Source organism: Equus asinus, chromosome 17, assembly GCF_041296235.1.
Source record: "Equus asinus isolate D_3611 breed Donkey chromosome 17, EquAss-T2T_v2, whole genome shotgun sequence".
NCBI classification, from domain to species: domain Eukaryota; kingdom Metazoa; phylum Chordata; class Mammalia; order Perissodactyla; family Equidae; genus Equus; species Equus asinus.
In genome coordinates, this window is record NC_091806.1 from 43,739,475 (window position 1) to 43,753,184 (window position 13,710).

Consider the following 13,710-nt stretch of genomic DNA (forward strand, 5'->3'; position numbering starts at 1 on the left):
CTCCTTCCCTGAGTTGCCCCCGCCCGCCTCCAGCCCGGCCCGGGAAAGTGGGACGGCTCCCGGCTCTAGGGACAGAAGCAGACGGTGCCAGCCGAGGAGGGTTCGAAAATGCCTCGCGCGTTTCTCGTGAAGAAGCCGTGCGTCTCCACGTGCAAGAGGAACTGGAGCGAGCTCCCAGACGAGGAGCGCGGCGAGATCTACGTGCCAGGTGAGGCGCCCGCCCGCAAGCCCCGAGGCCCCCGCCACCCTGGATGGAGCCTGCGGCGCCCCAGCGGGCAGCGGGGCCCGTCGAGGCGGCGGGCGTGCAGGGCGCAAGAACGCGGAGCCCGGCGGCCGGCGCAGTGGAGGCTCCCGATTTAATGTTTAAGCGGCCGCGGCCCCGTTAGCCCGAGGCGCGGCCGCCTTCGGGCGCGGGGGGAGGGGAGGGCAGGGCCGGGCCGTCGGAAGGGTGGGGGCGGGGGCCGTCGGGGGCGGGGGTGAGAGCCGTTCCCATGTCCCGCGGCGGGCCGGGGGCAGGCTGGTCCGAGCGCGCGGGTCCGCGCGGTGCCGCCCTCCCCTCCACCGGCCCGAGCCGCGGCGCAGGGGAGGCAACGGGGTGTGTCACCGCTCAGGCGACCCTCCACTCTCACGTCGTAAATCCAGAAAGCTGGGACTTTTATGAAGCGGGAGGAGGGCACTGGAGCGATGCCACTTTGGGGGGCAGGGAGCGAGCTGGACTTTCGGCCGAGATTTGTGCAAAATGTGAGAGAAGACTCAAGAGTTGAAGCCGCCTTCATAGATCGCTGGTTCTAGCCCCCACCACTGGTGGCCATAAGTTCGCGGCGAGGCTCGGGCCGGTGGGGGTCCCAGCCGGCGGCCCCACAGGGTGCGCGGAGACCGTGGGGAAGCTGCACCCCGCTTGCCCTGAAGACAGAGGTGGGATTAGGTCTCCTGTCTGTTAGAAAGGCGCCTCCTCCAACCTTGGAGAGGACACAGTTGAGCCGAAAGTGGTTTTAAGGAGCCCACTCCACAGCCAGGGGCCCCGGGCCCGGGGAAGCTGGTGCACCCAGTTTATTTTTGGAAGACGCCTCGACAGCGTCGGCGTCACCTTTGAATGAGTAACCCGAGTTGTTTCTTCCTCCAGTGCATCTTCCTCTGTTAGCCCTGAGAACCTTTCTGCTCCTTCTGTCCTCCCCCACCCCCAACAAAATCTTTGCTCAGGAGAAAGCCGGTTTCCTTCGGAACTCCCCCTCCCCAGGCCTGGGGGTGGGGCGGGGGATGCGCTGAGCTCCCTCCCAGCGCCTCCAAGGGGGAGAGGTTGTAATTAACCAACCGACTTTGACCCTTGATCTGGAGGCTCCCTGGCACCGCCCCAGGCCTTGTAGGAAAGTGGAAAAATGAGGGCGGTGAGGGGCCCTGTGAGGGCTCTTGCCTCAGTTTCTCTCCTGCGTAAATTGTTGGCAACAATGGGTGCAGTGGTGAGGTCTCTGTGGCCTGATCCACCAGGATCCAATGGCCTATGAGGCTGCCCGGATGTTTCACAGCTTAACCTTATCTCAAGCGCCTCGGCCCCTTTTCTACAGGCTCCTTAAAACAAAGGAGTGTGCCAGAGGTCCCTGATGACCCCGGTGGGGAAACTGAGACAAAAAGGGAAGTGAGTTGCCAACCTCCCCTGAGGTGGATTAGGGTGTGGACCCAGAATTCTGTTTATAGTTTCTTGCTTTGCCGAGCTCCCCGGCAAGATGACTGGGGTTCCGCCTCCAGAGGGGCCGCCCGTGGGCCGCCAGCCCCTTCCTCGCTCCTGCCTCCTCCCTCACCTGTGTGTGACTTGCTGCTTAGCTGCTCCTTGGGATCTGATAAACTGAACTTGGACTGTGTTAAAGGTGAGCTGAGCCTGCTCGAGACTCAGTGTGCTGTTATTTTTAGTTTTATTTCACATCCCAATCAGTAACAGATCATGTGTTGACTCTTTCAAAGGACAGAGAAATTCCGTTGGTTCAAATCCTTGACTTCCTTGTGTCCCAGTGATTTTCCCCACCACAGTTCTGGTGGCCGTGGTGGGAGTGGCGGGGGAGACCTACACCCCAGGGGCTGTCCCATCAAGTGCAGGGGAGGGCTCTGCTGGTCTGTGTCACCTGCTGCTGTCGTCCGGGTGAGGGGAGAGGTCCCTCACTCTGCAGGATCGTCCTGGATGTTGGGTGGGGGTCTAAGCTGGAGGGCGCAGGTCAGAATCGGCCCTCATTGCTCTGGCGAGGGAGAGTCCTGTGGGGTGGAGTAAAGGGTAGAAGTTAAAGAACTTAATTTTGCTTCAAAAGCCGTGGGGCCCACTGGAGAGTTTTCCCACAGTTTTTGGAAATGAGAAAGGGAACGTTCTCGGGCTACGCTCGGGTGCCTCAGATGGCTGGAGAGTGGGGGGAGTGTTTTGTGGTGGCCTGTCCCCTGGCTGGGCCATTCCATCACCAGTCGAGCGTGACCCCAGGAGCCGGCTGGGCACGTTTCTTTCACTCCACCTCCCAAACTCCGCACGTTGTGACCAGCTAAGCATTGACCCCATCCGCTCTCACTGGGAAAGTGCTGGGAGGGCGGGGAACGGGGAAGGGTTTGAGGTCTGCCCTTCCCTCCAGGGCCCTCTAAGACCCTTAAAGCATCAGAGAGCACCTGGAAGGAGAAGCTTGTACTGGCCCGGGGCCCCAGCCTGGCAGCTCTGACTGAGGGCCCCAGTCTGACCAGCACTCTGGCATCTCTCCCTGAGGCACAATCCTAGAGGGCCCACCCCCTGGTGCAGGACCTCTCCCCTGGGCCTCACTCTCCTCCCAAAGCAGAGGGAAAAGCCCAGAAGTGGGCATTCGGGGCTGAAGGCCTCACGGGGTGGGAGGTGGCTCCACTCACACTAGGAGCATCGAAAGGCTTGGTGGTCACTATTGGGGCCCTCGAGGCCCAGGAGCGCACACCTGAGCCCTTCACTGCTGCGGCCCTGGCGTCCCTCCTTTGTTGTGTCAATATTGACTGGAGTGAGGGAGTAACGCTGGTTTCTTGAGGATGAACCAGGCACCTGTACCCAGGGGCTACATTCCTTTCTTTGGTCTGAAGGGGAAGCTTGAGGAGCAAGGATGAAGCTGGGCCTGCCAAGCTCGTGCTGAGTGAAATCTCACAAGGCCAGGAAAGCACTTGCAGGTAGACTGATGATGTGCTCCCAGACAGGCCGTGAGCACCCCAGGGCCCCGTTCAGGCCCCCAGAACCCACTTCCCTGCCTGGGAGCCTCTGCAGTCTCTTCTGCCTGGTCAACAGCACACGCCCCTCCCAGGGAGGAAGCCGGCCGAGGTGGAGGAGACTGGAGGCTCAGCCTGGCTCTGATGAGGCAGTGTGGGAACCTGGGCAGCTCTCTTTCCAGGCCGAGTTCGAAAGGCTGAGAAAGTCAGCTGTGGACCCCAGAGTACACATCTGGGGGCGGGAGGAGTGGGGGACCGGGTGAGACCGGGCCTCTGATGATGACGATTTTTAGAATCCCCGGAAGTGTTGGCAGTGGAGGACATGTCTGTCGTGCTCTCCAGGGAGCAAGGCTGGGAGAGTAGACAGTGGATGGGGACAGAAGAGCAACTCGGCCCAGGCAGTGGGCTCTATGGGACTCCTACCTGGCCCATGGGTGCCGTCATCCAAGCTGCCAAGCTGTTTGTCCCAAGCCTTCGTGACCCGAGGCAGCATCCTGCCAGGCCATTTGTCCCAGAAAGCAAGCAGGTGTGGGCGAGTCCTCTGGGCATGGGGAGGACGGGCGCCAGGTGTGGCTGTTATTGATGTCAGGGTTCCTTTTTAATGCCGTTCACTTTTACCAAGTGTCGGTTGAGCCCCAGAGGGGTGCCCAGCCCCTCACGGGACAGGAGGGTGGGAGCAGAAGCATAGTTCCCAGCTGGCCAGGGCCGTCGTCCCCGGTGTGAGGGCTGAGGTACACCGTTTTGACTTCATTGTGGCAGGGGATGAAAAGCGGCTGGGCAAGGGGGAAAAGATACTGCCTGAGAGACAAACTTGGCATTCACAGAATGGAAACAACAGGTCGCCGTTATATTTCCAGGGCTGCCCGCCTCTGCCAGTTGGCTGGCACTGGCTTGCTTTCCGGCACTGCTAGCTGACCTGCTGGGACTGGAGGAGACGGGCACAGGGGACCCCCACCCTTCCTGATAAGGATGCAGGGCCACCTAACACCAACCTGGGCTGTGCTGACATACTGGGTCCCCCATTCAGAGCTGAGTTAACCTCCCCCAGGTCAGCCCCAGCCCCAGCCTGCTGTGGTCAGAGGCTAGGTGTGCTCATGTCCGCTTCACCTGCCGTCCCCGCAGAGCCGGGGGCCAGGCCTCGTGCCCAGCCCTGGTCTGAGGCTGTGGATGGGGCAGGACCTGGCACTCTGTCCAGTATTTGGGCCAGCAGCTTTCAATCCAAGAGAGAGGGGACTTGCTGAGAGTGAGGGAGGAGAGGCCCTCAGTGGGGAAGCTGCTCCAGGCCCATGTCCTCAACGTCATCAGGTGGAGGCAAGTTGGGTCAACAGCAGGGGAACCCTTGAACCCCTGAGGGAGGAGGGAGAGGGCCAGGCTGGTTTGGCCTTACCACATTCCCCAGCTGTGGGTGGGCAATGAGAGGCCACAACGGCCACCGCCTTGCCGGAAACATCTAATTAGGGGACAGAGAACAGCGCAAGCAGGGCCCAACCAGTTCTGCTTCCTGCCTCTTGTCACTCAGTGACACCCACAGGAGCGGCACACCAACGAGCACTCCCTATGCGTGCGGCAGCAGCAGGGACGTGCTCACGGGGGTGGCAGGAAGACAGGTTTGGTGGGGTGGGTGGGATGAGGCCAACATCCCCTCCCTGGCAGCCATGTGGCTGCCCATCCAGCCTCACCTGCCCCGGCTCGGGGTAGAGGCGGCACAGAGGCCAGACGAGGCAGGCCCTCTCCCTGCGCCCGGTTCCCCAGCACCATCACTTCCAGGTTTCTGTGAGAGGGGAGAGGCAGGCCCGGGAAACAGGCCTCCTCCCAAGCTGGCGTGGATCCCCAGAACCCTAACCATGAACCCCCTCCAGTGGAGCAACGGGGCCCAGAGCGACCACTCGTTTTGAGCGCAAACCCGTTAGTCCTCACCGGCTGTCACTCCTCCCTCTGCTGCTCTGTGTGCAGGCAGGCGGCATAGCCCGGCTCCAGCTTTCGGGAGTCTTCCTCACGCTCTCCGGTACTGAAAGACAGAAGAGGATAGAGGTTCCTGTCTGTCTCTACCTGGAGTGAGAAATGACAATTGTCATTCAGCTTAGAGTTCTCTGCCAAGATCTCCAATAGCTGGGAAACTGGCATCAGAAGCCGCCAACAGTGACGCGCCCCTGTCCTCCCCCGGCCCCATCCCACGAGCATAGACAGCCGCCACTGCAGGAAGACAAGAGGGACCCCAAGGCCTGGAGGGCCTGGGCCTCACGTCCACACCAGCTCAGAGGCCAGGCCAGGGCCAGGCGCTGGTGAATCAACTCCCAGAATGAGGTGGCTCATTAAAGTCCCTGGACAGACGGACGCCAGTGCCAGCAGAACGAGTTCTGGGCGGCGGGCAGGCGCGTTCTTTCCATCAGACCTTTGTTGTGTTTTGAGGGGGCGAGAGCCGGGGCCTCTCCCGAAACTTCGGTGCTTTCATACTCTCCCTCCTCCATTAGTCCATTCCTCTGCTGGCCCCCATCCTGTCCTCTGCTCAGACCTTGTGTCCTGGGAGAGGAGGGGAGGGCAGCTGCCCTCCCGGGGGCTGTCGGCTCCGTGTCCCCAGCTCGGGGGCAGCAGCTGCAGCAGGGTCTTCCTTGTTCAGGGGTCTGAGACTCTAACTCTGAAGCCCACTCATCCTTTCTCTTCTAGGCCCTTCTTGGTTTTTCCTCCGGAGGCTTGGAAAATGTTCCTAGTGGATGGGTTTTAAGTAGAGCGCTTAGCCTTTTTGGAAGAAAAATCCTGATGGCATTGAAACCTTGGATTGTTTGCCCCAGCTCTTGAGACTTGCCTCAAGAGTCTCAAGACTTGTCTCCTCTGTGTCACTCAGAATTCTTCCTGCTCCTCTCCGGTCAGGCCCAGGGCCAGGCCTCCCCGGCCCCATCCAGTGTGAGGTGTCTGTTGTGGGGAGCGGCCCATCAAAGGGCTGCCAGGTATCGGTGCTGCGCGGGGGGCGGCTGCCAGCCCTCTCGGGGCCACAGCGAGCGGTCCCGGCTGTGGGCGAGGCTTGCGTAACCGCCGGGCAGGCTGCCCAGGAGACTGTTACACCGCATCCACCTGCTGCTCCCTGACCTCCTCCCTGCTCCACCCTGCCTGGCCTGTTTGCCTGCCAAGCTGGGCCAGCAGGAGTGGGAGCCTGGAGCCCTGAAGGGCTGCAACAGCAGGGACGGGCCCACCCTGGGGAGAAGGGGCTGGGACCAGCCAATCCCCCAAGGCCAGAAACTAAATCCGCCTGGAAGAGAGGCCCAGAGTGACCCAGACCACCAGGGCCCCTTCTGGGGCAGGGATGAGTCCTTGGGCTGAGGGCCTCCAGTGGCGCCCTTTGTCCTTGCAGGAGCGTGAAGGAGGCCTGGAATCTAGAGGGACTGGCCCAGGTGGGGCCGGCAGACAACTCTGGCGGGATAATTGGCAGGGCAGGTTCGGTCCTCCCAGTTCCGCTAAGACACAAATTACTCAGTGGGCAGGCCTGTGGGCCATGGCACTTGGCTGGCGTCACCTGTGATTACCTTGATGGGGAGGGAGGGAAGTGCAGGCGGCCGTGGGCGGGGGCAGCCCTGCTCTGCCACATGCCTACAAGAGGCCGGCTGGAGGCTCGGGGTTCCAGCCAGCTCATGGCCAGGGAAGCTTCCTGAAATCTGACTGAATCCTCTTTTCCCCACCAAGCCCCTCACCTGGCTGTTCTTCTCTCTACAGTCAGCCTGGGCTTCTGCCCACCACAGCCCTACCGGGAGCCAGAGCCATCGGTGGCTGAACCCCCTTCTTGCCCCCTGGCTTTGGACATGAGCCTTCGGGACTCCAGCTACAGTGTGGTCCCTGGGCCCTGCGTGGTGGCCCAGCTTCCCTCTGAAGACATGGGCCGCTTGGCAGACCCCCAGAGCAGAGACCATGGCTTCCTGCGCACCAAAATGAAGGTACTGACCCTCACGCTGTCTCTGAGGACCAGAGACATGTGTAGACCTGTGTCTGGCCCACAAGATGTGGCACAAATGAGACCTAGGCAGAGGCTGGCCTTGGATCTGGGTTGGGGTTTCTGCAGAGAAGTGAACCTGGCTGGGGCACAGACAGGGGGCGGAAAAGGAGAGGAGTCGATCTAAAGTGAGAATGTCTTGCATGAGGAAGAAGTGGTGGGATTCACAAGACATTTGACCCTTTGGAGTCCATTCTTGGGTTGGTGAGTTTCATTTCTGGCCTTACGGGGAGCCACTTCTTTACACAGAAGTCCTAGGAAAAGCGGGGAGACGTGAGGCCGCTTAGCACCTTCTCCTGGGCTGCATTGGGAGTGAGGCCTGGAGTCCGCTTGGTGGTTAACTGTCCCCAAGGTGTGTCCCTGGCGGTGTCCGCCTCGTCGTAAGTGTGCTCCTTCCAGCCCATTGGCTCTCAAGGCCGTGCACCCAGCGCGGGCCTGCTGAGCAGCCCCACTGCGCTCAGCCGCACAAGCAGTAAGGAGTGCATGAGGCAGTGGGGGTGCCCCTGCTTTCAAGAAGAGTGCAAATAGCGGGGCTACCCCTGGCTGCACCTACATTCTGGAAAGCTCCAGGATCTGGAAGCACTTGCCATCAGGGAGCTAGCAGAAGGGTTCTTGCAGCGCTATCCTATGTGCCAAAAGACTGGAGAAAGCTGGCAGCGAACTGCTGTTCCTTCCTCTCTTACCTGCGGAGGCCAAGTGGGTGTTGTAACGGGAGGCAAACCACCGAGACACCTGCTGGGCAATTGGCCAGAGAGCCAGTACAGTGCCCCTGATCCCCCACAGGCCCTTCTTCCCAGCCCTTGGACCCCAGTGGGAAGGGAGGGCGTGGGGAGAGAGCAGAGGCTCTCTTCCAGCCCCACCACTTCAGATCTCTGTGAGCAAAGACAGCAGATGTGCCAGAGGAGGAGTCCTGACCTAAAGCTCTTGCCTAGCTAGCAACGAGGGGCATTTACCAGGTTTCAGAAGCAGTACAGAACAAGGAGGTGTGGTGCAACAGGGCGCACCCCATGCCCAGGGAGCTCAGGAGGAGTTGCCAGCGACAGGGCCACCCACAAAGGACAGCAACCTCCAAACATTAACAGAGGTGAGGCATCAAGGCCACGTCTCCACTTCTGAATAGATGTGAGATTTTCCGTAATTACAAAAGAAGTGAAAAATATTTATCAGCAAGAGAGTTACCAGGGTGGCAAAGAGACTCAAACCATACCATGTCAAGTAAACCGGGCAGCTGGGCTGGGCTGCGAGGGGATCCCAGGCTCACCGCGGTGGCCTCAGCCTTGGAAGGCTGCCACAGAGACCATGTCATGGACATTTTCCCCTGTCGTTAGGCGGAGAACGAGAACAGAGAGCAGAAACTACAGAGAAAGATTTGGGCTCAGGGAACTTTCTCCCAGGGACGGTTGCTGACGATGAATTGGGCTGTTTCTGTAGTGAGCTGGCTGTCCATCTCTAGCTAGTAAAGAAGGGGCTGGGTGGTGGCCCTGAATGGGGACCTGAACCATTGACCCAGAGGTTCCTTCCAGCCTCACCACTTCATATCTCTGTGAGCAAATGGCACAGAGGTGTGGCCTCTGGAGGGCGGGCATGGCTTTCCAGGAGGGCCTGGGGGCTAGCGTTTGTTCCTCCCAGTCTGCCAACCTGCGGCCCCAACTCCTGGGTATCTGTCACAAACACTGGCCTCACCCACAGGTGACCCTGGGGGACAGTCCCAGTGGAGACCTCTTCACCTGCCACATCTGCCAGAAGGCATTCACCTACCAGCGAATGCTGAATCGCCACATGAAGTGTCACAATGATGTCAAGAGGCACCTCTGCACCTACTGTGGGAAGGGCTTCAATGACACCTTCGACCTGAAGAGACACGTCCGCACCCACACGGGTAAGAGGAGCCCGTGGTTAGAGGCAGACACGACCCGACCCCGCCTGGCCGGGGCCACGTGGGAGCTGCAGCAAGCCTGCTCCCTGGCAGCGGGGGCCTGGGAGGGGTGTTGCGGAGCTCAGGGCAGAGTCCTCCCAGCTCATCGGTCATGTCACTGGAGCAGCCAGAGCTGGGCAGGGCTCCGTCTGTTCCTCTTCCCCGGAGTTAGGTGGCCCAGCCTTTCTTTGTCTAGGAAGCTGCCAACAGGCCCCCATCAGGTCTCTGACACCTGGCCCTGTCCTCCCCGCAGGCGTGCGGCCCTACAAATGCAGCCTGTGTGACAAGGCCTTCACGCAGCGCTGCTCTCTGGAGTCTCATCTCAAGAAGATCCACGGCGTGCAGCAGAAGTACGCATACAAGGAGCGGCGGGCCAAGCTATACGTGTGCGAGGAGTGTGGCTGCACGTCTGAGAGCCAGGAGGGCCACGTCCTGCACCTGAAGGAGCACCACCCCGACAGCCCGCTGCTGCGCAAGACCTCTAAGAAGGTGGCCGTGGCCCTGCAGAACACCGTCACCTCCCTGCTACAGAGCAACCACCACCTCTGAGTGGCCCCACCCGGCCTGTGCAGGCCCCGAGCCGGCTGGGGGTCACCTGCCGGCTGCCTGGCCAGTCCACCCTCCTCTGCCTCCTGCCGGCACACTGGTGATCAGGACTGGAGTCCCCGGGTGCATGTGCTTGCTCCGGCCCTGCCCTGACCTCTGCTCACATTGGCGTTTTTGTCCTATGAGCAGAGGCCGCTCAGAGCCTGGGTGTGGGGAGGCTGCCTTCCATTTGAAGCAGCATACCGACGAGACAGGACATCTTACCAGAGGAGGTATGTGAGGGTGACCCTGTCGCCTGCCGCCTCTGGAGTGCAGGGCTGAGGCTGCATGTCCCCGTGGCTGTGGCCAGCAGAGTCAGGAGTACTGCAGAGAGCACCCTGCAAACAACAGCGGTGGGCGAGCTGGCGGCTGCCTGCCTGGCAGTGTTTCTAATGCCCAGGGCCGCGGGGGGCTCTGCCCTTCAGACAGGGAGATGCACAGCTGTAGATGTGTGCACACACACACACACACACACACACACACACACAGGAGGCCTTTCCACGTATCATCTCATCCTTAAGAAATCACTACAAGGTGCCAACAAGGTTTTATTTCCTTTTTTTAACGATAACAAATGTACAGATATTAATATATTTTTGGTGCTGATGGCATAAGTATTTTTAAGCGAGGATGGAGCTGGCTTTTCTCCCTCCCATGCAATTCTATTTATCCCGGACATTTCACACCTCCTCTGTGCCTTGGTTCTGCGGAGGCTGCGCTGGCCCCCGCCATCCTTTGTACCTCCTGAGATGTTTAACCTAAGACCTTCCTCCGGCCCGGCCTGGAGGATGCACTGTGCTTTCTGTCCTTCCCCGTCTGCTGGGACAGCACCTCCTGTCTTCTGTTCTTCCCTCCCCTGTGGCTCTGCCTCCCTCCCACATCCTTCCAAGGCAAGCTTCTCAGGGTTACCGGGAGCCTCCTTGTCTCCTGATAACGGACCTTTTGTGGAATAACTCACCCTTCCGGAAGTTGAGGGTTTGTCCAGCTGCGGCTTCAGGGGTGAGCCAGGTGGGATGATGAGTCTGACACACCGAGTCCACGGCCTGAAATGCTGGGAAGAGCCGGGCCAGGCTGCAGGACTGCTCTCTTCCTGGTGGAGTCAGAAACCCTGGGACTGCAGCAAAAAATTGGAACAGAATAATAACCAGACACATAAGAAACCTCGAGAGGGAGGACAGTGTTAGATGATTAACAAGTTCTATTTGTAGCCTTTTTTCTGACTGTTTTTCAAATGAGTAGGCTGGGTCTCGAGCACCTAAGGCTCCATCTGAGGGACTTGGCCAGGCTCCCTTGGCATGGCTGGGTTTCCTGCTAATAACAGGTGTGGGTCACAGGGAGACACGGGCAGGGGTTGGAGCCAGCCTGCTGAAAAATGAGAAGGCAAACTCGAAAGAGGTCCATGACCCAGTGGGCTGAAGCCAAACCCCAGCAGAACCGGCCTTGGCCTCTCGTGCCTGGAAGGAGCAGCGTCCGCACAGCCCTGGGCTGAGGGGAAGGCGCCTCTCTGACTTCCCTGAATGTGGACAGATTGTTCTGGAAGACTCTTGTTCATTTTACTTTAGAGTGTGGGGGAGCTGCTGTATTCTGGAAGTTATATAGTATAAAATAACACTATCTGGAAACTCTGTTTTGTTTACATTTTCGTATCCCTGTGTTCTTTGCTGATCTGAGGGAGTCACAAGGCTCTGTGTTGTCTGTTTTATTTTATAACTTTCCTCGCAACTATTAAAATCAAAGAACTATCATTTTTTGCACTTTTGCTTTTTTTGTCTTAAAGGGCTTCCGCCCCCCCCCCCCCCCCCCCCCCGCCCGGCCCCCAGCGTCGGGAAATTAATCAAAACAATCGATGCATTCTATTCAAAGCTTTGCCCTTTTATGGTTACCAGTGGGCCTCAAGTCAAGACAAGAACCTGATGCAGATGGATGGAGTGGCCTGCCAATGGTCTGGGCAGTCAGTGCCCGATGACCCCTGGGCCACCCTTTGTTCTCGGCAGCGGCCACAGGGCCTCCCCAGGGGCTCTCTTCACCTGCCTGATGCTCCCACACCCTGACTCCTGGCTCTCCACCGGGCTGGTGCATTCACTCAGCATCCAGTCCTGGCTTTTCTTCCCAGCACCCAGCCAGGACCACAGGAGGAAGAGCCGCATTCCCAAATAATAGGGCACAGAGTTCACATCACTTCCACGTTAGACTCCTGGCTATAAGGACGGCCACACTTGCACAGTGCTTGTTCTGTGCCAGGCACACTCGTAAGTGTTTAAGCATATTAGCTGGTTGATCTTCCAGCCACCGTCTGAGGAAGGGGCTGTTATCACCACCTGGCAGAGAGAAGTTAGGCAGCTGGCCCAAAGTCTCACCACTAGCTAGTAGTGGAGCTAGGATCCAAACCAGACAGCCTGGCTCGAGGTCTGCGCACAAAGCCGACGTAGAGACTAGGAGACAGCAGGGCACCTCTAGCAATTCAAAGTACAAGGACATTTGGAGATTACCTGGCCTTCCCCATCACCTACCCAGGATCACTCAGGGAGACCTCATCACCCTGGGGACCCTGGTCCCCAAGTCCCAGCTCAGTGTTCTTCCATCAGACCCCTGCCAGATGGAGGAGGAGGAGGTGGGGGGCGCTGCCAGGCCTGGGCCCTTGGCGTGATGTTCCAGGAGGCTCAGGAGGGTTGCTGCCCTGGTGCTGGGAGGAGAAAGGAGAACACTGATCTGACCTCCAGGGCTCCCTGTGAGAAGCCCATGAGATTGGAAAGGGGCCTAACCCTCAGGTCTCTTTAAACAGCCAGGCACAGAGGATTTCTCTTTATCTCTAGAAGCCTCCCAATGTGAAAGGCCAACCACATCCTATTTTCACATGTCCCAAGGTGAGCAGAGCCCATTGTTGGGAACCCAGATGATTAACTGCTATGTAAACTCCAGGAGGAGCCGGGGACAAGCTTCCAGGAAGCCTGGGATGAGGGTGGGGGAGGGTTCCTGGGGCTCCTTCTGAGCCTCTGCTCTCTCTTGCCCATTTCTTAGAAGAGCTTAAGGGTGGGACCCCACTCAGGGGAGCCCTTCCCTAGCAGATTCAGGCAAGAGAGTCACATTTCAAGGGCGTATAATCTCCAGACTGTAGGATGGGTGCTTTGAGGACTGAAACAAGCAAAGTATGGGGACCGTCCACTGACTGGGAAGCAGGCCCCAGACAAGTAAGAGAAGAGACTAATGTAAGTCAATACATAACCAAGGACAAATGGTGTGGCCAGACTACAAAAGCTATGGAACCCAAAAAGGAGTTTTGGGCATCTGAAAGAATAAAGACATCTTGGAAGAGGTGGGGTCCAGCTGGGCTGGTAACATGGGAGGATCTGAAAAGAAAAAGGAGGAAAGGTGTTTCAGGGAGAGCAAGGGTGGGATCAGACCTAGAAGAGAGGAGGTGTGGGTAATGCAGTGGGCAGAGGGGCCCACTATTTCCATAAGCAATCTGGCTGGGGTGGCATTCATTCGGCCACACCCTGGGCATTTTCTGAGCCCTGCCCAGGTGTCAATAAGAAGAACTGATAACAAAATAAGATTCTGAGAGACAGGAGAGCTGGCTGGGACCTAGCAAGACAGCCTGATGGAAAACGAAGGTAGAGTCCTATCTTTTATGCCTAAAAACAATGCAACCAAGTGCAGGGTGGGGACGCCTTTACAACAGGAAGTTCTATGACCGTTTATACTTTATATTTTTATGTATTTTCTAATTTTTTTACAATGAGCATATATTATTTTTTACAATCAGAAGAAAATTAAGTTATAAAGCAATATAGGAGTTTTAGTCGACTTGAAGTTCAACACGTCAACAGGGAGATGGAGCTGCCCTCCCCAAAAAGCTAACGTGATCCTGGCCAATAACAGAAGTGTGGCGTCAATAACCAAGATCACTTCCCTCCGCGTTAGGCTAGGCACCAGTCAGTGGGTGGCAGGGAAAGAGCAGTGGCCTGGAATCAGGAGACCAGCCCTATCTCGTGCTGTCTGTGTGGCCTTGGGCAATTGACCTACCCTCTCAGTTTCCTCATCT

At 58.4% G+C, this 13,710-nt stretch overlaps 2 protein-coding genes across 9 annotated transcripts in view; one reads left to right on the forward strand and one right to left on the reverse strand.

The window, feature by feature from the left end:
- Positions 1 to 74: 74 nt before the first annotated feature.
- OVOL1 (ovo like transcriptional repressor 1) lies at positions 75 to 11,413 on the forward strand. The gene is made up of 4 exons (XM_044762418.2): positions 75 to 208; positions 6,895 to 7,112; positions 8,858 to 9,047; positions 9,337 to 11,413. The coding sequence occupies exons 1-4, from the start codon at positions 109 to 111 to the stop codon at positions 9,630 to 9,632; spliced, it is 804 nt and encodes a 267-aa protein (XP_044618353.1). The 5' UTR covers positions 75 to 108; the 3' UTR covers positions 9,633 to 11,413.
- Positions 1,857 to 13,710, reverse strand: part of LOC106833561 (golgin subfamily A member 6-like protein 22) — a 38,102-nt gene continuing 26,248 nt past the window's right edge. For 3 of the 8 annotated variants that reach the window (XM_014844823.3, XM_070488192.1, XM_070488190.1), the window contains 4 exons: positions 10,627 to 10,782; positions 5,107 to 5,197; positions 3,613 to 3,962; positions 1,857 to 2,241 (listed from right to left, as the gene is read on the reverse strand). The gene's annotated coding sequence lies outside the window, so the exon portion shown is untranslated. Of the gene's footprint in view, positions 2,242 to 3,612; positions 3,963 to 5,106; positions 5,198 to 9,893; positions 10,007 to 10,626; positions 10,783 to 13,710 lie in introns of all 8 variants that reach the window. The other 5 variants (XR_011495171.1, XM_070488189.1, XM_014844820.3 and 2 more) reach the window with 3 other exon arrangements.

Excerpts from the sequence above, each read along its gene's own strand:
- OVOL1 (XM_044762418.2), top strand. The coding sequence starts at position 109 with ATGCCTCGCGCGTTTCTCGTGAAGAAGCCGTGCGTCTCCACGTGCAAG. Across the intron at positions 209-6,894 it reads CGGCGAGATCTACGTGCCAG|TCAGCCTGGGCTTCTGCCCA; the intron begins GTGAGGCGCCCG and ends TTCTCTCTACAG. Across the intron at positions 9,048-9,336 it reads ACACGTCCGCACCCACACGG|GCGTGCGGCCCTACAAATGC; the intron begins GTAAGAGGAGCC and ends TCCTCCCCGCAG.